This window comes from Astyanax mexicanus, chromosome 18, assembly GCF_023375975.1.
Source record: "Astyanax mexicanus isolate ESR-SI-001 chromosome 18, AstMex3_surface, whole genome shotgun sequence".
Lineage (NCBI taxonomy): Eukaryota > Metazoa > Chordata > Actinopteri > Characiformes > Acestrorhamphidae > Astyanax > Astyanax mexicanus.
The window spans coordinates 7,882,458-7,903,087 of record NC_064425.1 but is presented as its reverse complement, the minus strand read 5'-3'; the positions used below and the strand labels follow the sequence as shown (position 1 = coordinate 7,903,087).

At 36.0% G+C, this 20,630-nt stretch overlaps 2 protein-coding genes across 4 annotated transcripts in view; one reads left to right on the top strand and one right to left on the bottom strand.

The window, feature by feature from the left end:
• LOC103041663 (limbic system associated membrane protein) overlaps positions 1-7,463 on the top strand; it is a 1,356,419-nt gene extending 1,348,956 nt beyond the window's left edge. For all 3 annotated transcript variants that reach the window (XM_049467007.1, XM_022669057.2, XM_022669050.2), the window contains one exon: positions 2,762-7,463. In XM_049467007.1, coding sequence (XP_049322964.1) covers positions 2,762-2,859 — 98 coding nt within the window. In that variant the 3' untranslated portion in view covers positions 2,860-7,463. The remainder of the gene's footprint in view (positions 1-2,761) is intronic.
• A 4,972-nt stretch (positions 7,464-12,435) lies between these two features.
• gap43 (growth associated protein 43) overlaps positions 12,436-20,630 on the bottom strand; it is a 30,433-nt gene continuing 22,238 nt past the window's right edge. The window contains exons 2-3 of the mRNA XM_007229574.4: positions 18,258-18,861; positions 12,436-13,427 (exon numbers count right to left, since the gene is read on the bottom strand). Of these exons, the coding sequence (XP_007229636.1) occupies positions 13,348-13,427; positions 18,258-18,861 (684 nt within the window). The 3' untranslated portion in view covers positions 12,436-13,347. The remainder of the gene's footprint in view (positions 13,428-18,257; positions 18,862-20,630) is intronic.

The following is a 20,630-nucleotide window of genomic DNA, read 5'->3' as shown; positions in this document are numbered from 1 at the left end:
CTGATTTGTTCAGTTGTTTTTGATCAGCGGTGGTCTGTGTTATGAATATTATACAGGTTATTTAAATAACTATTACTATAAATACTGTTTTGCTAGTTTGAAACATGCAGTAAGCTTATGGCAGAATACTTTGGGTTGGAGTTCAGGTTCATACACCTTTTACAAGGTAAAATTTAAGCACTTTCAAGGCCCATGTGTAAGTTTTTCCAGCAACTTTCAGCTGTGGTAAATGAATGATAATGGTGATATCTCAAAACTGAATAAGTGAATAGCAGAAATTATGGATCTATTGGTGTCAGTTACACACAATTTAAATACCAATGTTCTTCATGTTTCGCAAGTTTACCCTAATCATTTAATTGAGCGGTTACTGTAGTATGTCAAAATGTATACAAATTTATACATACATATATTAATTGATTTGTTTTTTTGCCACACTGCAAGAGATGGTATTATGTTTAAGTAAACACAACCAGAATTGTGTTTGGTAATAGCAGAAGGAGAAATTAAAGACTTTTTAATTTTACGCTCTGCAATATATTTTTAAAGCAAATTTATTTAGTCAGATATTTATTGTAAAGTAAACGTAATTAGAATTTCAAGCATTTTCAAGCACTTTCTCCAAAATTCCAGCACTTTCCAGAGTTTCAAGCACCCGTATGAACCCTGAGGATAGGTAGGAGAAGTCCAAGGGATTTATAGGATGTTAGATTGATACCAGAACCAAAACATGTCTCGTCTATATTTACTCATATATGTGATTTTGTGCTCCTTGTTTGGCGCCGCCTAGTGGCTCCTGTGCAATATCTCATCTACCTCTAAGACTCTGACACTGCACTTACCCACTGTTTTCTCTCTAACTAATTTGATTGATGTTTAGATCACTGACTGAACATCGTCTGATCAATAATGATGAGGATAATTTGCTGTAAGGTTTATTAATATTGAAAAGATAATAATGGTTCATAAAATTACAATAAGAAAAAGTCATTCATTCTTTTGGTGCATTTCACACTTTGGCCACCAGATGTCAGTATTGACCAATGAATGACTCCACACACACATGCACACACACACACACACACACACACACATACAGCACTTGTACTACGCATTGGGTGGTGGGTATTCTATTAAGGAAAGGAGTGATCTAACAAATGGGAGGTCAGTGTCCTAGATGTGACACTGCACTCCTGGTTCTGCAAGGGGCGAACTGGCAATCTATGTGTTCTGGAAAAGTCCAGAACGCCCGTTTTGTCTACAGCAGGGGTGTCCAAACTACGGCCCGCAGGCCATTTGCAGCCCGTTTCCTTTTTTTGGAGCGGCCCGCGAGGTATTTTAGAAATAGAATGAAAGCTGGCCCGCTGTTAAACAGGTTTTTATAATGTGAGATTCAAAGTTTGAACACTAGGTGTCAGAAACGGGCCAAAGAGTCTAAAAGCGGAGAGGGTGCGCATTTCTAGCGCAGAAAAACGGGCCAAAGAGTCTAAAAGCGGAGAGAGTGCGCATTTCTAGCACAGAAAAACGGGCTAAAAGGTGCCGTAATTAAGGAGTTTAATATTAAGAGACAATCCATTTGAAAAATCTTAGTTTACACAACACTGTCAAAGATAAAGATAGTAAGTCAAGTAAAATGTTGTGTAAATGAAAGTAATAAGGAAAATGTATTATTTAAAGTGGTATATTTCATTATTTGTTTTATTACAGAGTGTGGCCCGTGACTTCAAATATATTTCTCCTTCTGGCCCCCAACAAAAAAAATGTTTGGACACCCCTGGTCTACAGCCTTCAGCACTGTTCAATAACCAAAACTTAGAGTCTAACTAACAAAAACAGGGGTGTTGAAATGACCATTTGTCTATTTGTCAAGCATAAATTCCAAAGGCCTAAAAGCCAACAACTAAGTATGAGTGATGAGTGATGTGAGCTGATGTTTTGAAAACGAGTCAATGCACTTTCCTCAGAGTGCGCTGTGATGAGATTGTAGATATAATCAACAATAACCCCATATAGTTAATGGGGTTGTTTAGTCCTAGTCTGTCACTGGGTTCTGCCCTTAAAGGGGAACTTTAGTGTAAAATGGACTTTTAGTGTAGTAAAACATGATAAAAACGTACTTACCTTTGAAGAAAAGCACACCTCTGTTCTCCCACAGCGTTCCAAGATCCCAAAATTTTAACAGTTTGTCCAAAACCCTTCAGACTGGGTAAAACGGGGCATAATTTACCCAGATAAATCGCTTTTTCCACCGTTATCCAGCTCAAAGTAGCTCCACACCTCCTTGCTAGAATCTGGAGAACCATGACATTTAAAACGAGGCATTAATAACTTAAAAAGTGCACAAGAAGCTTATTAAAAACCACTGTTTACATCCTATAATGCTATCTTTCAGCTCCGAGCGCCGCCATCACTGTACTGATAATAACATAGACATGTATGTATACATATACACCGCATAGCCTGCCTCCTGGCACCGGCTACTACGCTATGTGGAGTCTATGTATTTTGCAATTTATTGCCAGTCTGAAGGGTGTTTGGACAAACTGTTAATATTTCTGCATCTCTGAACACTCTGGGAGAACTGAGTTGTCCTATTCATCAAAGGTAAGAACTTTTTATCATGTTTTACTACAACAAAAGTCCATTTTACAGAGGAGATCTCCTTTAAAGAAGGTAATTTAAGAAATTCTTTTCTTATCTTTATTCTTACCTCTCTCTCTCTATCTCTTTCTCTCTCTCTTTTTTTTCCTCTTCTTTCAAGGACCTGGAACCGGACGGGACATCAACGGCTCGGCATGCGTCTCTAAGTCCGTGTGGCTCCTTGTCCTGCCCTTCCTCCTGCCTCTACTCAAGTGTTAATACTCAGCGCTGCACTCGTTCACCACCACCACACCTCTCTCTCTCTCTTTCTGTCTCTTCTGCATTATTTCTCTTTCTCTTTCCCCCCCACTCTCTGTCTGTCTCTTTATCCTTCTCTCTCTCTCTCTTTCTCTCCCAGACTGTTCGCATCACCATCGCAGAACGAACCGTGCCTCCAGGCGCGCCAAACTAGGTACACTTACAATTCAAAGCAGAGGAACGGGACGGGCTGTTAGCGCGAGTCGGTGTCAAACAAGTACGAAACAAAAGAAAAGAAAAGGAATTCCCGTGAAGAAGTGCGGAGAAGACAGTGCTCTTTATATATGATATGATATTTGTTATCTTCACTCCTCAGATCCTTGTTTTCCACTGTTCTGGAGTCTTCTTTTCTTTTTCTTTGCTTTTCTTTTCTTTTCTTTTGTTCCTTCTTTCGTTTCGCTCGTCTTTTCTCACGCCATCTCGAGAACATGCAGAGAGCGGAGATCTTGCACATTTAGCGAGAGTTCAAACTGACTCTTGGCCGCGTCACTCAACAATCATCCAGATATTCTGATAAACAGCTTCTGAGCGCAAATTTTTTGATACTGTAATCCTGAATTTTAATCCCGAAGTGTCTTCGGTACTTGCCAAACATGTAACTTAAGCAAAGCTAGTTCGAAAAAAATAAATATGTGAGTAAATAAAGTAAAGAATAAATAAATGTCTGTATCTCAGCAGGAAGATGTAATACCGTATAAGCTACAGCAACCAGCGCTAAGCAGCACCAAATGGAAAATAGCCAGTTTGTTCCACTTTCTGAGCAGCGTAGAGTCAGTGTACTGATCAATATTCAATATTTACAAGTCAGATGCCAAACCAGTATTATCAGTATTAGTGCGCTAACCCGCTAAACCTGCTAAACCTGCTAAACCTGTAGCTGGAAGTGTCAAAAGAGAGAAAACCTTTCCAAATCATGTGGTTGCTTCTTAAATGTACCTCCCTCACTCGGTTCGCAATGCTAATTTAGGGGTTCAAAACTTCAAAATGAGTTTTCATTGAATGTGATGTTTGAGCTAAAGCACCAGTCAAGAAGGGAATAGCCAAACTGCAAGGCAATTTGTGCAAACATTGCATTTTTGTGCAATTTTCCCCTTTACTCACAAAAAGCATAGCTGATTAGCCTCAGACAACTAGCTGCCTTTTTACAACATGCTAACATTAAGGCACTCAGTGTAATATAGCTTATACAGCTAACCTACACTCCTTCATTACAGTACTCTCACACAAATATGAATAAGTCTAATTTTTTTACATTTTACAGCCCAGTTTAAACATCAAGGACTCTATTGCAAAGCTGCATCATTTAAATAGCAACAGCGCATGTGAATATATCTATACACAATTGGTGTAGTGGTCTGGAATTAGGTGTTTTCAGGTAAATTTCTGATGTATTGCTATCTTGGCAGTGGAAAACACAGGTGCACCACTAACTGACTGACTAAATAGAGCCAAGATAGACGTCAACAGTCCAACGTTCATTGCTATCTTGGCAACAAAAGGCACAAACCCAACTTTTACATCAACAATAAACAGAATAGAAAATAAATTAACATTGCCGCTGGTGCACCTTCACAGCGTGAACAAGCAGGTCAGTTTCCTCTGCAGAAAAGCGTTGGACATGTCCAGGTAGCTGCGCCGTTAAAATAGCAATCTGCCAAAGTCAGAGCACACCTGGCTCTTAAAGGGAATGGCAGGCGACACTGATTGGTTTATTTCGCCTCACGGCCAAAACACACCATTGATTAATTAAGAGAGTTAGTACAGGTGTACAGGTGAACTTTTCCTGTCGTTACGATAGCAAACTCCCCAAACACATCTTGGCTAATCAGCTATTTTTGTAATAAGTGGGGAAATTTGTTTAAATTGGGAAAATTAGCATTTTTTGACAAAGTATCCATTTAAAGTGCAGGTTTGCTAAAGAAGCTGGCAGTCGTGCTATTTTGAACTGTTTATTAGGAGTATAATAAAACGAGCATTCAAAATAAAAGTGTTTGGAATCTCTTGTTGCACTACCGCCGAGAGATGCTAACAAGAATTTTTAGTGTTTTTTTTTTCTTTGCTTCTTTTTGTCTTTTTTTTTTTTTAAAACACAAGTGGAAACAGTGGGTTGTGTTCATCACCATCGCTTCACTTTTAACAAACTTTTATCTTCCCGACTGTAAAAACCTGCACCAGATAAACCGGTGTTCGAGCAAGGCGGGCTGGTTTCTTCAGTCACTAACTTTTAACTGTGATAAAATTCTCCCGTTTTTTTATTTTTATTTCCTCTACTTTAACCCGCTCCCAGTCATCATCCGCCATCCGTGGACTATTGTACCATACGGCTAAATCTGTGTGTGACTTTTAGACTGAAATGTATGACACCAATGAATGCTTTGCTTGTTATTTTTTATTCTCGCTCTTCTTCTTTCTTTCTTTTTTTCCTCCTCTCTCCTGTGTATTTGTTCAGATGGAAATCTCAGAAAGCAGATTGTTCTTTGTATATTTTTTTGGTTTAGTTTTTTGCTTTATTTGTTTTGTTCCATTATGATTAATTGTTGTATATATATATATCTACTTGAATCCATTGTCCTTAAATATATATATATATATATATATTAAAAATGATAATAATAATAATAATAATAATAATTATAATAATATATTACGTCCATGTTTCTTAATAGGCTAGTGAATTTGTTGAGGATTAACTTGTAGTTATCATTGGCACCTCCGGGGGCGCCCTGTAAGTGTTAACAAAAAAAAGGAGAGAAAAAAAAAATGATTAGACTACAAAACTAAAGATTTTAATATTGATAATTTAACAATATTAAGACCTGTTGGACAACAGATAGATCGCCAGTCCCTTCCTATTGTCCTTTTTTTATATATATATAGATTGTAATGACCTGCATTATGGAGATGTTAGCATTGAAATGGGAACACCTACATGCTTGTTGCCAAAACATGAAGAATATGTCTTTTCTTTCTTTCTTTTTTTTTGGTGTAACCTGAATTTAATGCTTTGTATCATGTTTTAATGCAAGAATACAGCACCAGTCAAAAGTTTGGACAGTGGATTTTCAGTATTTTAAGTCATACAAACTATAAGGAAAAGCATATGAAATATTTAATAAATTAAAAATGTGTTAAACCAACTAGAATAAGTTTTATATTTTAGATTTTTCAAAGTAGAGCCTTTTGATTAGATTACAGCTTTGCACATCTTGGCATTTTCTCAGTCAGTTCAGTTAACAGCTGTACTGAAGTCATCAAGAGTTAATTACTTAGATTTCTTGTCTCTCAATGTGTTTAAGAGCATCAGTTGTAAAGTTGTGGAGAGGTAAAGATGGGTAGAGTAATGTTTTAATCCATATTATGACAAGAACGACTCAACTAAGTAAAGAAAAACATGATTTTAAGAAACAAAAGTCAGTCAATCTGACAAATTTCAAGAATCAAACATTATGATGGAACTGGCACTCATCAGGAGTATTTTAGTTTGTTTAACACTTTTAAGTTACTACATGATTCATTATGTGTTCCTATATAGTTTGGATGACTTCAATAGTCATTTATAATGTAGGAAAAACAAAATAATTATTGAAAAAAACAGAAGAAGAATTAAGAAGATCTATTCAGACTTTTGACTTTTGGTGCTGTACGCTTTTAACCTGTGTATTCAGGCTGGCGGTTCAGTGCAGCTTAGCCAGCTTTGGTCCCTCCCACCCACATTCAAGGCCTCTCGAGCTGACCAGCGAAGGCATTGGCCGCCCTGATTCTCCACCAAAGTCCTGATGCCTTTTTTACACCCTCCCACTTACCTCCTGCTGTGTGCGTGATGAGAACAGGCCGCTTCTCGGAGCGTCACACTTTAGAGTAGGCTAGGCTAAATGTGCTAAAGCGGTCAGAACATGAAGGGCTAGCGTTCCCCTTTAGACTAACTCAGCATTCCTCCGGCCCAACGTCCAGGAGAAGCCCAGGTTTTGTCCGAACCATCGTCTAAACTCTTGAGTCTTGAGTAGCAATCAGATCCTCCTGCTCTAAAATGTGACCCCGGTGTGTAACGTAGCCGAATCCCAGAAGAATCCCGATGTAAACCTGTGTATATATGTGTGTGTGTATTCTTTAGTTTTACATTAAAACACTCACACGAGCTTCTAAAAGCTTCTGCCAATGGCTGTGGATTCAAGCCAGGAAGTCCAGCTAACAAGAGTTGCTTTACGTGTGTAGCCTTCCTGTCCTTTATTTCCCTGTCCTTTATTTCTGTTTCGATTATTTTCTGACTTTCTTGTGAACCGAGGTTTCAAAAGTACCTACTTTCAGTTCTTTCAGATTTTTATTTTTTCCCCATCCGTATCCGTGAATCCTTATTTGGCTATAGAGTGCTCCTGGATATGGGAACGTCGCCTTCTCATGCCGGTAGTAAATTCCGAGACGTTTCCGCACCCTCATTTCAATGCAATGAACATTTTATAATGGCTTTGGTTTATTCTAAGATTACTGCAATCAATTTCTAAAAATCTTATGTACTGTAAAGTACCCATGAAATGTTCGGAAAATGAAATAAAGTCATTTGAATTTGACGTGCTGTGTCTGAAAGTGTTCACTCTTTTTTGTTTTGATTATTTAACAGTATTTTTTATCACAATATGTTCAAAAGATGAGGCTGAAACCCTGTAAAAACTCAACATTTCAAGGCAACTTACTGCACTACATTTTTGAGTTTTGGAATTTTAACATTTTATCAGTTCAGATAAATTACAGTAAATTTCTCACCAATTTTGTTCTTGTTTATTATTTATTTAACTTTTTTTTATTAAAGTATGCTCATTAAATGAGGTTGAAACACTGTAAAATGAAAAAGTTGAGAAAACCTAAAATTTAAAGGCAATTTACTGCACTCGATTTTTACGTTTTGAAATCCTCTTCCAGTTGTGCCAACTAGAATTCTTCAGTTCAGATAAATTCCAGTAAATTCTCACCAATTTCATTCTTGTTTCTTATTTATTTAACAATATTTTTAATTACAGTATGTTCAAAAATGAGGTTGAAACCCTGTAAAAACTCAAAATTTCAAGGCAACTGACTGCACTACATTTTTGAGTTTTGGAATTTTATCAGTTTATCAGTTCAGATAAATTCCAGTAAATTCTCACCAATTTTGTTCTTGTTTATTATTTATTCAGCAATATTTTTTTATTACAGTATGTTCATCAAATGAGGTTAAAACACTGTAAAAATAAATGAAAAAGTTGAGAAAACTCAAAATTTCAAGGCAACTTCAAAACTTAAACTTTTAAGTTTGTTGTATCAGCAAGAATCCTTTAGTTCAGATCAATTTCAGTAAATTCTCACCAATATTGTTCTTGTTTGTTATTAATTTAACAATATATTTTACTACAGTATGTTCAAACAATGAAACCCTGTAAAAACGTAACATTTCAAGGCAACGAGTTTAGGATTTTTTTTTTTTTTTTCAGTTTATCAGTTTAGATAAATTCCAGTACATTCTCACCAATATTGTTCTTTTTTGTTATTTATTTAACAATATTATATTACAGTATGTTCATCAAATGAGGCTGAAACACTGTAAAAATAAATGAAAAAAGTTGAAAAAACTCAAAAATTCAAGGCAACTTACTGCACTCGATTTTTGAGTTTTGGAACTTTGAAGAAGACGCCTACCAGTTGTGCCAACAAGAAATCTCCAGATAAATTCCAATAAATTCTCACCAATTTTCGTCTCGTTTTTTATTTATTTAACAATATTTTTAAGTACAGTATGTACATCAAATGAGGTTCTAAAACACAAAAAAGTTGATAAAACTCAAAATCCAAGGCAACTTGATGCTTTAGGTTGATGACTGAAGCCTTTACCAGTTGTGCTAACTTAAAAAAAAGTTCAGATAATTCATTTTTCATATGTATAAAAATTTCACATATGAAGTCGCACCAACTTAAAGTTAAATCCACTTAATGTTTTTAGTTGACCAAATTTAAGTTCTATTTAATGTATATTCTGAGTTCTGCTGACTATTCTTTAGGATCAATTCAAATAAATTAAATTACAGTAAGTTGTGGCAATGACACATTTTACATTATTTAAATGTATACATTGTACAGTGTGAATATAGTGTTTTAAGTTTTTATGACTATTGCATTTGTAGTGGTTATTTCCTATACCACTATGGTGGCTGGGCAAAAATGTCTGACTCTTCAAATTCCACAAAAAATCTAACATCCACAGAAAGTTGTTGTCCAAATGAAATAAACTATTTATTGTAAATAATAAACAAAACGTTTTCAGGAACTTTAAACAACCAAAAAAGTATTGCAAAGATAAACCAAAGATTAATTAAATCAAAAAAGGTGCAAGCTCTGTTGCAGCCTAGACTTGAGAAAGTGATGTCAAAGACTGTGTCTTCCTGCTCTGGCCACGCCCTCCAGGTAGCAGCACCTGTCCTTATTGACAATGGCCCAACCATAGCAGCCACTAGATGGAGTAAACTCAGAAAAATACACAAAACCTAAAAAATAACCATTTTGGTTCCTACAAAATTTCTTATTGTCTTATTGTCTGTTATATAAGCTTGCAGTAATGCAGATGCGAAAGGTTGAACCCAGCATTTCTCTATATACAATCTATATACACTCAGCAACACAATACAACTATAGTAACTTGTTCTTACAGCCTACAACACTGAGACCAGGCAGTTAACTGTTATATAACACATACAGAATATAAATCCCAGGAAAAGCAGCAGCAGCCCGTGAAGAATGACTACACACTGATGGTGAGTGAGAAGGTGGAGGACACGCCCAATATTGCCAGGAGCCAATGGAAAAGGTGCAGAATTGGTCAGTAGCCCCCATTCAAGTGAAAAGTCAAACTGAGCATGTGCAGTAGTTCAAAGTAGTTGGGTTGGCATCAAAGTACAGTTTTTTTTTTTTGTTTTGTTTTTTTACATTTTGCCAACATAGATTTTTTTAGTTACCAACATTACCAACATTAAATAAGAAACTTAACAGTTAATGAGTTCTGCTGATTAGTTTGCTATATTTTACAGTGAAATTCTATTATTTTATATTTTATTTTGAGTTAAGCACTGACTGATGATGTAAGTGGATCTGAAGCAGGCTCTATTGATATAACACAATAGTGGGACCATTTTCAGGTGCTGCGCAGAACTATTTTTAAAATTGGGCGATTTCTTTCATGGTGGACAAGCATCGATTTACACTTTTGTATGTTTTTACAAAATTATGCTTCCTGAGAGTTTTAGTATTGATGGCAATCTTTCCGTAAATGTCTGTTACTGTTACTACTTACCATCCAGGCTTGTTTTAGCAATCAAAAAGTTGAAGTACATCATTTGGTTTGGTTGCTAAATGTGAATATAATGAAACAGGTTCGGTCCTAGAACAGAGCCTTGTGGTACACCACAGTTTTAAACTAATAACACGTATGATCAACCTTTATTTTGACTTGCTAATTTTTAACTTACAGGATTTTTGCACAGGATTTTTTAAAAATCTTACCTGCTTTTCAAAAAACATGAGGCGCCAAACACATAAAGACATTGACAGTGAGGTCAGGTACTGATATTAAATGCTTAGTTCTGGTACTCCAACTCATCACAGAAGTATTGGATGAAGCCAACATTCAGCTCCATCCAGCTCCACAATATCAGCTATCATTTATTATTGCTATGATCAAGGTTGCCAGTAAAGTAAACTGAAATACTTTACTATCACATAACATAATTTTACAGTGAATCAAAGCCTGTTAGGTTTGTGAGCCCAATATGTTCCAATGGCAATTAGCATGTAGAATATGCCCAGTATGACTTTAATAATATAAAAAATGCTATTAAATATTTATTCCACAAATGTAACAGAACGTATAATTTATGTGGATATTATGGGAATGCTGTAATCACACATGACACACAACCACTACCAATTTAAACTGATTTAGTGAGATAACTTAATTGATAACTGCCACTTTAAACTATTTATGCAGTTCAGAGAGCTACCTCTGGATGGCAGCAAAAGCAAAGAAACTGAGCTGCCAAGGACCTACAGTAGTCATATATATATATATGTTAGTATATATATATATATTAGTTTATACATAAGTAAAATAAATAAATATATATATATATATATATATATATATATTGTTTTTTTAGGTGATTTGGGATGAGCTGGAGCTTCACAGTTTGAACGAAAAAGCTAATAATTCTGCATGTGTTCCTGTATAGCTTAATATTGTCTTGAATATGACATTTAAAATGTAAAAAATCATAATAAGAAAGAAAACTCCCTAAATGAGTTGGTTTGGTTGTTTTGCAATTAATATTACAGCTGATGAAACAAACCACACCAAAGACACTGTTTTAGCGAGCTGTAGGTGAGGCATCAACTGTGCAGCTTGATTTAGGGCGTATCAGTGTGTCTTTGCTATCGTAACAACAGGAAAAGTACACCTTGCTTGGCTCAAAACACGAAAAAGGCATGTACCAATTCTCTTAGTTAATCATGGGTGTCATTAGGTTTTGGGCATAACATGAAATTAACCAATCAGTGTGTCACTTCTCATTCCCTTGAAGAGCCAGGTACACTCTGACTTGCGGATTGCTATTTTAACAGTGCAGCTACCTGGACGTGTCCGACGCTTAACTTTCAAATTTTTTTACACTGCTGCATGTCCATGTGTGCATAACAAGTAGGGTGTCCGTGTGTTGGGGGATGCGCCTCTCTGGCAATTGACAATTGTCAGCCAAGATAGCAACAAACGTCTGACTGTCGACTTCTGTCTACGTTATATACAGTCAGTGGAGCACCTGTGTTTTCTATTGCCAAGATAGCAATACGCCAGAAACTTACCTGAACACACCTCATTATATGATATATTCACAAGCACTGTTGCTATTTAACCCTCCTGTTATGTTCATTTGTCAGAAACAGCAATAGTTTAATTATGTTTAATTATCCAAAAGATGTCTGAATCCCCCCCTCAAAAACCTAACAAGCAGTGTGAATATTTCATCATTAACTCTATTGCTAATTATTATATTAATATTTAGTGCAATAGTGTTCCTGATCTCTAACAGGTAACAGTTCAATTAGGATAATTCACTCATTTTTTATACAAAAAATACATGTTCAAACTTTTGTTTGTTATGTTTCACTAATTTATTACTATTAAAGACCAACATATAAAACAGTTAGTTTTACATAACATTGAAACATAGCATTGCAATTTTGTTTTAGTTTTAGCTTTTGCAGGGGGTGATTGCAAATATGTGAGATAAACCATTGTCAAAATATATGTTTATTACACTAATTAAGGCAAGCAGAATAATTTTCATACTGATAAAATACTGTTAACTATTTTTTTCTAGATCTTCAAACTTTAAAACGGGTCAATTTGACCTGTAACATAACAGGAGGGTTAAACGATGCAGGCAGAAGGCGTGAAAGCGTATTGTTGGCAGGGTGTAAGATAGCGATGAGCATCACGACAACAAACACACACAGAAAAGACACGTGTTGTGATGATAATTGGCACATTTCTTTATTTTGAAAACAGACACTGAAACTTTTTTTCACAATTGAACTCCTTTTCAGATTCAAACTCGACATTGCACTCACGTGAACATAGGAAAGGCTGAGTTTTTAATCATTTTTTTTCTTTTAGTTGTTGGTTTTTGACTTTTTCTCTTTTCATTTTTAACTTCAGCGCAGGAATAATCTCCAATTTGATATCAAACCGTCATAACAACACCAAGGACATTGAAAAAAGAAGCCACACGTTTTGGTTACCGTGACTGCGAGAAGGTTCCCCACTCAGGAGGAATTCCCATGCAAGGAGTCGGATGGGTTCAAGCTATCCATGAAATGCTGGCCAAAACAATTGCATCAACATAGAAACACTGGGAGGGAATAATACTCCTCCCTGTTAAATATAGCAGTGCACTACTACTATGGTCAATGGAAAAGGTGTGTGTTTGTGTCTCTGAAAGTGAGTGAGTGTGTGTGTGTGTGTGTGTGTGTGTATGTGTGTGTGTGTGTGTGTGTGTGTGTGTGTGTGTGTGTGTGTGTGTGTGTGTGTGTGTGATAGAGATAACTCTAAATGCAAACCAGGTTCAAACAGGTCGGCTATAGGAGTAAGAAAGTGTGTCGTCTGTCCTTTGGTGAAGTTGATGAAAGTACGGGGGTTCGGACTCTCGCGTGTTGAAGCAGCACCAGATCACTTCACTGCTAGCTTGAGCCGCAAGTTGCATATGGAAACTCCCCCACCCCAGACTCCCCCCGCCTCCCCCCACCCCAAAGATGTAAGAAAAATCATTGCCACACGAAAAAAAGAGGACAAACAAATAAAAACTGACCGTCTCCACAATCAGAGGTCAAAGAGCAACCTTTCCTAAGTATTCGTTACCATTTTACAACTCTGTCGTATTCTTAAGCATTCTCGTCCTTCTCCTCGTCCTTCCCCGCTTCCGAAACAGCGCCATCCGCTGCCTCGGACTCGTCTGCAGCATCTGCCAAACACACGGAAAAGACAGGAGAAACATTTAGAACACGTTTACTTTGTAAAACCTTTAACCAAATAGGAAACAAATCAGCTGTAAATCTAGCTAAGTTAACAGCTAACATCAACCAAGTTATCAGTAATGCTAAGCTGTATATTATTTATATTAGCAAATTACCAAATATGCTAACTGACTAAATTAGCTTATGGGCTGATTTACCAAATTAGCAGCATTGCTAAGATACAACTCTATTTATATTAGCAAGTTAACAATAAAGATAATGCTAACAGAACAAATTAACAGCTAGCACAAACTAACTAAATTATCAGTAATGCTAATCTGCCATATTATTTATATAAAAAAATATAGCCTAGCAATTAGCATTTAGCATTAGATGACAAAATGAATGCTTAAGATGACTGACCAAATTAGCAGTGGTGCTACATTGCAATTTTATTTATATTTGCACTTTTATTAATTATTTATATTAGATTTTCATTGTACCAAAACATCAGTAATGCTAAGCTGCTATATTATTTACATTAGCAAATAATCAAAAAAGCTTACTAACCACATTATTTGTTATTAATCTTCCAGACCAAGTTAGTGACGATAAGCTACAATAATATTTAGCCTACGTTATTAACAAATTATTCAAACGTTAACCAGACAAATTAGCGATTATCATTTCCTAGCCAAATTAGCAGTATTGCTAAGCCGCCACACTATTTGTATGTATTATACAAGTTATCAATAAAGTTACCTCACCAAATTAGTGATATATGACTGAAAAAAATATCAATAATGTTAAGCTGCTATATTACTAATAATATTAACAAATTATTTTCTGCTAACATTATATTTATATAAATATCCTGTTTAGAAATGCACCTAATGATGCTTTTTTTTTGGTTAACCTAGTACTTATCTGTTGATTATTTAATTAATTTAACAGATACATTTTAATAACATTTTTTTATCTTTATAATAGCAAAGACACACTGATGCCCTAAACCAAGCTGCATAGTGTGGCCTCTATAGTGGCCTAAAGATTGCTAAAATAGAGCCCAATGTCTTTTTTGTTTTATTTAACTACAAGTTTTAATTGACAAAATGACTTTTGTTGATCAGGTCATTCCATTATAATTTTTTTTATAAACATTTTAATAAAAACTTTAAATAAAATACTTTCCTTTGCTATCTACAATTTTTTTTAAATGCACAAAACGTGTAAAATAACTATGCTGTCATTTATAGTTACTCATGTAGACAATAAGTTATGTAATATCGTTCTAAAACAAATATAAAAAAGTGGACATTTCTGTAGGATGAACCATAACTGTAACGTTTATCACTAAAAGCCTAAATGACCGGTTCAGTTCACGTGACTTCTGTTTTATGACAGATTAGAGTGGCTGAAGTTTCTAGGCTAGAATTTCGCTAATGGTGGGGATCAGATGTCCGTTAGCAGAAGAAGCGATTCGTCACTGAAGCGACAGTAAACACCGTCCTTCATGGTTGCTAAGTGTTCTTGCAGAATCTGAGAGAACATCTATAAAGCCTAATTGTGGTCGAGTCGTGCACTTTAGATTGAATCGAGGAGCCCACATCAGTATAGATCTCTGACCAAACCGCCACGCACTTAAAGCACAAACTATAAGATCTAGAGGAGAGAAATCGATGCGCTAATTCAGTTAGACCAAAGCTCATCCTGTTTTCCCTTCAGGAATCATCAATGTGCAACAACAACCATTTCTGAAGCCTTGAGCTAATTACCTCCCAGCTGAAGCACAGCTCTAACACTCCACATGCTGAAAAAGAAACATCCCAAAAGCTTCTTTCTTACTTAAAAACTAATATTTCATGGTTAAAAGACCATTTGAAAAAGCCTTTTTTTGAAACGACTTACATTTTGGTTAAAAGTGAGGGAAAAAAGAGGGAAAAGACATGTTTTTGAAGAGGTTAAGTTTTTTTCCATGTTTATGGCATATTTGTGACATATAGATTTGGTTATAAGTTAAAAGTGAATTGATGTCTTTTTTAAGCAGTTAACTATGTTTACAGTGGCTACTTTTTGACATTTTGCCACGTTACATGCACAAACTTAAAAGTATTTGATTGAGATTTTAAGTGAGCAGATCATTGTGAAGTGATATACGTTTTTTTATAATTTTAATCAAATAAAAATCTGAAAAAAGTGACGTGCAAAGTTATTCATCCCCCTTTATCAATATATATATATACTTAGTAGATCCACCTTTCACTGCAATTACAGCTGCACATCTTTGTTATGTGTCTGTACCAGCTTTGTGCATCTAGAGACTATAGCTCTGGCTGTATGTTTAGGGTCATTGTCTTGCTGGAAGGTGAATCTCATTCCCAGTTTCCAGCCTCCAAAATGTTTTCTTAAAGAATTGCCCTGTATTTGGCTCCATGCATCTTCCACTCATCTACTCTGTCCAGCTTCTCTGTCCCTGCTGAAGAAAAGCATCCCCACAGAATGATGCTGCCACCACCACGTTTCACAGTGTGGACGGTGTGTCTAGGCTGAGGAGCAGTGTTACTTTTCCGCCACACATAGTGCTTTTGTATTTAGGCCAAAACGTTAAAATTTGGTCTCATCTGATCAAAGCACCTTCTTCCACATGTTTATTGTGTTCTTTACATGGCTTGTGGCTACAATCTGCAAATGGCAATTCTTATGTCTTTGTTTCATTAATTGGTTTCTTCCTGACACTCTTACATAAAGGCCAGATTTGTGGAGTGCACAACCTCTGAGATGTGGATTTCTGCAGCTCCTTCAGAGTGACCATGGGCATCTTGGCTGCTTCTCTGAGCAGTGCTCTTCTTGCTCAATCTGTCAGTTTGGGTGGATGGTCATGTTTTGGTAGGTTTGTAGTTTCCAATTTTTGGATGATGGACTTGTCTTTAAAACCTAAGCCTTAAACTTCTCTGACCTGTCTTCTGAGATCCTTGGTCTTCATGGTGCTGTTTTTATTATTATTTTTTTTTTTTTTACAACTTTTTCACGTTACACTTTTCAGATTTTTATTTGATTCAATTTTTGAAAATCATGTATCATTTCCGTTCTTCTTCGCAAATACCTCTTTCACTTAAAAATCTCAATAAAATACATTTAAGTTTGTGGTTTTAAGGTGACTAATTGTGAAAAGGTTCAAGGGGTATGAATACTTTTGCAGGGGAATGTACTTATGTGAGGTCTTAGACATATTTTCATCCACTTCAAAATGAACTTTTACTTTCAACCAAAATGTAACACGCTTTCAATCAAATGCTCTACTATTATGTATTATTATTTTTATTATAGACTACTATTTTTATCCAAACAGTGCTGGGGTGATACGTCTATTTTACATAATCCTGATCATCATTAACTATGTTGGGTTTTGTTAGCGATTCAGTTCAGCTGATTAAGGTTTTGATGAAGTTGCTACTATCTTCTCTCACAATTAGAAAGTGCTAATGAAACTCCCCCCACTGAATTTTCACACGTTTTAAAGGTCTGAGGCCACCGATGCATGAGCTTCACTGACGTGTTGAAGCTTTATCTTAGGGTGTTATTTCCAGAGCTCCTCCCACTGCAGTTCCTCTGTTCTAACTCCACAGAAAGTAAACGATAATGTAGATTTTCAGTTATAGAAAGGAGACAGTGGACATGTGGGAACTTATGGTAATGTGTTCAAATTAAAAATATATCACTAGTAAAAAAAAGTAAAAACAAAAGTGCATTGATTTTGGACTAAATTAGATACACTGATTATAAAATTGACAACGCTAACGTAATGTTCTATGCTAACTGGTAGAATTAGAAGAAATAATAAATTGGCAACAATAATTACCTACATTACTGGACAAATTTACCAACACTGACCAAATTAGCTATGCTAACTGGCTAAAGTAGATACACTAACTGGACCAAATTACCTATGCGAACTGGCTAATTTAGACAAAAATGTAACTAAAATTGCTAAGTAACCAAATTAGCAACACTAACCTCCCCAATTAACTTTGTTAACTGGCCAAATTAGCTTAATGGATAACTGACAACTTTATCAACTAAGTGACTACATTAAACACACTATCTGACCAGATTATGACCAATGTTGACTGGCCAAATTAGCCAAATTGCTAATAAAGTGTTCAAGTTACTAGCATTATTTTCTGCCCAGAATATCCATTAAGATTTCTGTTCAATATATTCTGACCAGATTACCTTAATTACTAGTCATATTTATTTTCCAGATTAGCAAGACAAACAGCATTAAGAACATTAACCAACCAATTTTGCTTCTTTAACCGACCAACATTCCCATTACGAAAATTGCTAACTGTAGACATCAACAACTTTCTGACCAAATAAGCAACAATGATAAAAGACCAAATGTTGTAAAGTTGTGAAGAGGTAGCGTTATAGGTATACAGTGAATAGCTCTATTTGAGTAATGTTCTAATCCATATTATGAGGAGCATGAACTTCTTCAATCTTCAATAACTTTGAAAGTATCCTCAGGGGCAGTTGCAAACACCATCAAAAATTAATGATGAAACTGGCTCTTATAAGGGCCAACTCAGGAAAGGAAGAGCAAGAGTTTCCTCTGTTGCACAGGATAAGCTCATCAGAGTTACCAGCCTCAGAAACCACAAGTTAACAATTTTAAGTTACTACATGATTCCTTATCTGTTCCTTCATAATCTGGATGACTTATTACTATTATTATACTATTATGACTATTATTTATTTATGATGTACGTTTGACTGGTACTGTATGAATCAATATTTTAGATTAGTTTACTGTCCTCTTGTCTTTATTGACGCACCTTTTTTGTCTTGTGTTTGGTTTGCATCCTCACAATCAGCTGTCTCGTTAGCAGCGGCAGGCACGTCGGCTTGTTTGGCTTCCACCTTCTCCTCCTCCTCCTTCTTGTCGGCGGTTACATTCTCGGCGGGTTTCTCGGCCTCCGTGGCGGCGGGTGCCTCTCCAGGTTTCTCCGTTTCCTTGGTCTCCTCCTTGACCTCCTGCTTGGCGGGCGGTTCTGAGGGGGAGGTGGCAGCGGGGGCTTCAGCCTTGGCTTCGTCGGCAGCTGCCGGAGAGTTGGCGGGCGGATCGGCCACGGGGCTCTTGGCCTTCTCCTCGCCTGCCTCCTCAGCTGGCTTCTCCGTGGCTGGAGAATTGGCTTCCTCCTTCTTCTTCTCCTCCTCTGCCTCCCCTTCCTTGGGTTCCTCCTCGGCCGCCTCAGCCGCCTCTGCTGACTCGTCCGGGGCGGCGGGACTGTCCTCCTCCTTGTCGTCGTCCTTCATTTTTTTCCGGATTATGTGTCCCCGGAAGCTGGCCTGGATCTTGGTGGCCGCCTTGTGGGCTTTGTCTTCTGGTTTGGTGCCATCTTGCTTGATCTCCTGGTCAGCCTCTTCATTCTTCTCCACCTGAGAGATCAAGAATGAAGGTGGAAGGTAAGAGAACACAGACTCAATGTGCCATATCGTATCGTACACGATAATATCGCCAACATTTTTGAATAACGTGAACAATATTATACCATAAAATATCGTTCCTTATCACCCACCCCTAACTATCACATCGGGGTACAACTTTTTTAGCTGTTTTTAGCAAAAGGAAAATTCACACTGTTCTTATTTTCCATTATACTATATATCTACTAGAGACAGATTATATCTGTCCAGTATCATTTATTTTACTTCAGTCCTGGATATATGGAGATATTTGGAGTGCATTATTATTAGTATCATGACATTCTGGATCATTGACTTCTGTTACAAAAAAATATATATTTTATTTTTTAAATGTCTCAGAGGTTAGAGGTGTGCCATATCATATCGTATGCAATAATAAAATGTAATATGCATTTTGTTGCAGTTGTGTATTCTTGAAATTATTTTTTAAATTCCATGTTTTGTCATATCGCCAAGAGTATCATTAGCGCGAAAATACCATGAAATATTGCGATATTATTTTAGGGCCATATCGCCCACCCCTACTCATCACCAATATCTTCTTAGGAATTATCGTAAATTTGTTGTTAAGGAAATTCGTAAGAACAGTCTATGTCAGATTTATAACATGTTCTTAAGCAACAAAATAGTGCATTTGCACCTTTAATCCTAAGAATGGCAAATTCTTAAACAAAATATATATATATATATATATCTTCTTAATTAAAAGCATGTGCTAGTTTATTAAGTGTAGCCCTGTTTAGTTTAACTGTTTAAGTTATGTAAATTTAGGGAATTCTAAAAAAGAAGTTAATTTTTATTTGTATAATAGTTTATTTGTGCTCACTAAATTAATAGTGTTTGTGCAACTGTAAATATATATATATATATATATATATATATATATTTTTTATGTATATTTTTATATTATATATATATATATATATATATATATATATATATATATATTTCTTTATTATATATATATATATATATATATATATATATATATATATATATATATATATATATATATATATATATATATATATATATATATATATTTTTTTTTTTTTTGTGCAAGATAATTGGTTATTTTTCCTGTCAGTCAGAATCTTGAGTAGTGGGTGGGTGGGGCTTGGAGCTGCGTCGCGAGCAGCAGGGGGCAGAACGAGAGAAGGAGAGAAGAAGAGAGAGCTAAGTAGAGTCAGTCATGAAGCACAGGTGCTACAAAACAAGTCCAAAATGTGGCTAACGGCCAGTTAAACCAGTGGTGTGCCTTTTTTGGGGCATCTTTGATGAGGTAAATTGTTTTGTTCACATATATATATATATATAAGCTTTGTTAGCTTAGTAAATCTTTACACTCTATTGTTTGTAAGCTAGCCAAAACGGTGTGTGTTTGGCTGCTTATCAGCCATGTTAGTTACCTCAGTAACACTGAGTGTGATGTGTTGCTGCTGTTGTGTCCTAAAATATGGTTAAACCTTTGCCTAGCTAAGACTAATTGTGTAAATACAGGACACGGACAGTGTTTCTGAAGAGCCCAGTGAGCTGCATAGAGCTTGAGAGCTGATGAGGGAGCTGTTTATGACTTCTTGGCTTCTTGGCTGTTCCACCATTCCTAAACTACTACTGCGCTGATTCTACGTTGCCCTGCTCTTACCAGACACCCAGAACATTCTCTAGAGGTCGTAAGTACTATTTTTGACAGTGTTTGTGTAAACTAGGATTTTTCAAAT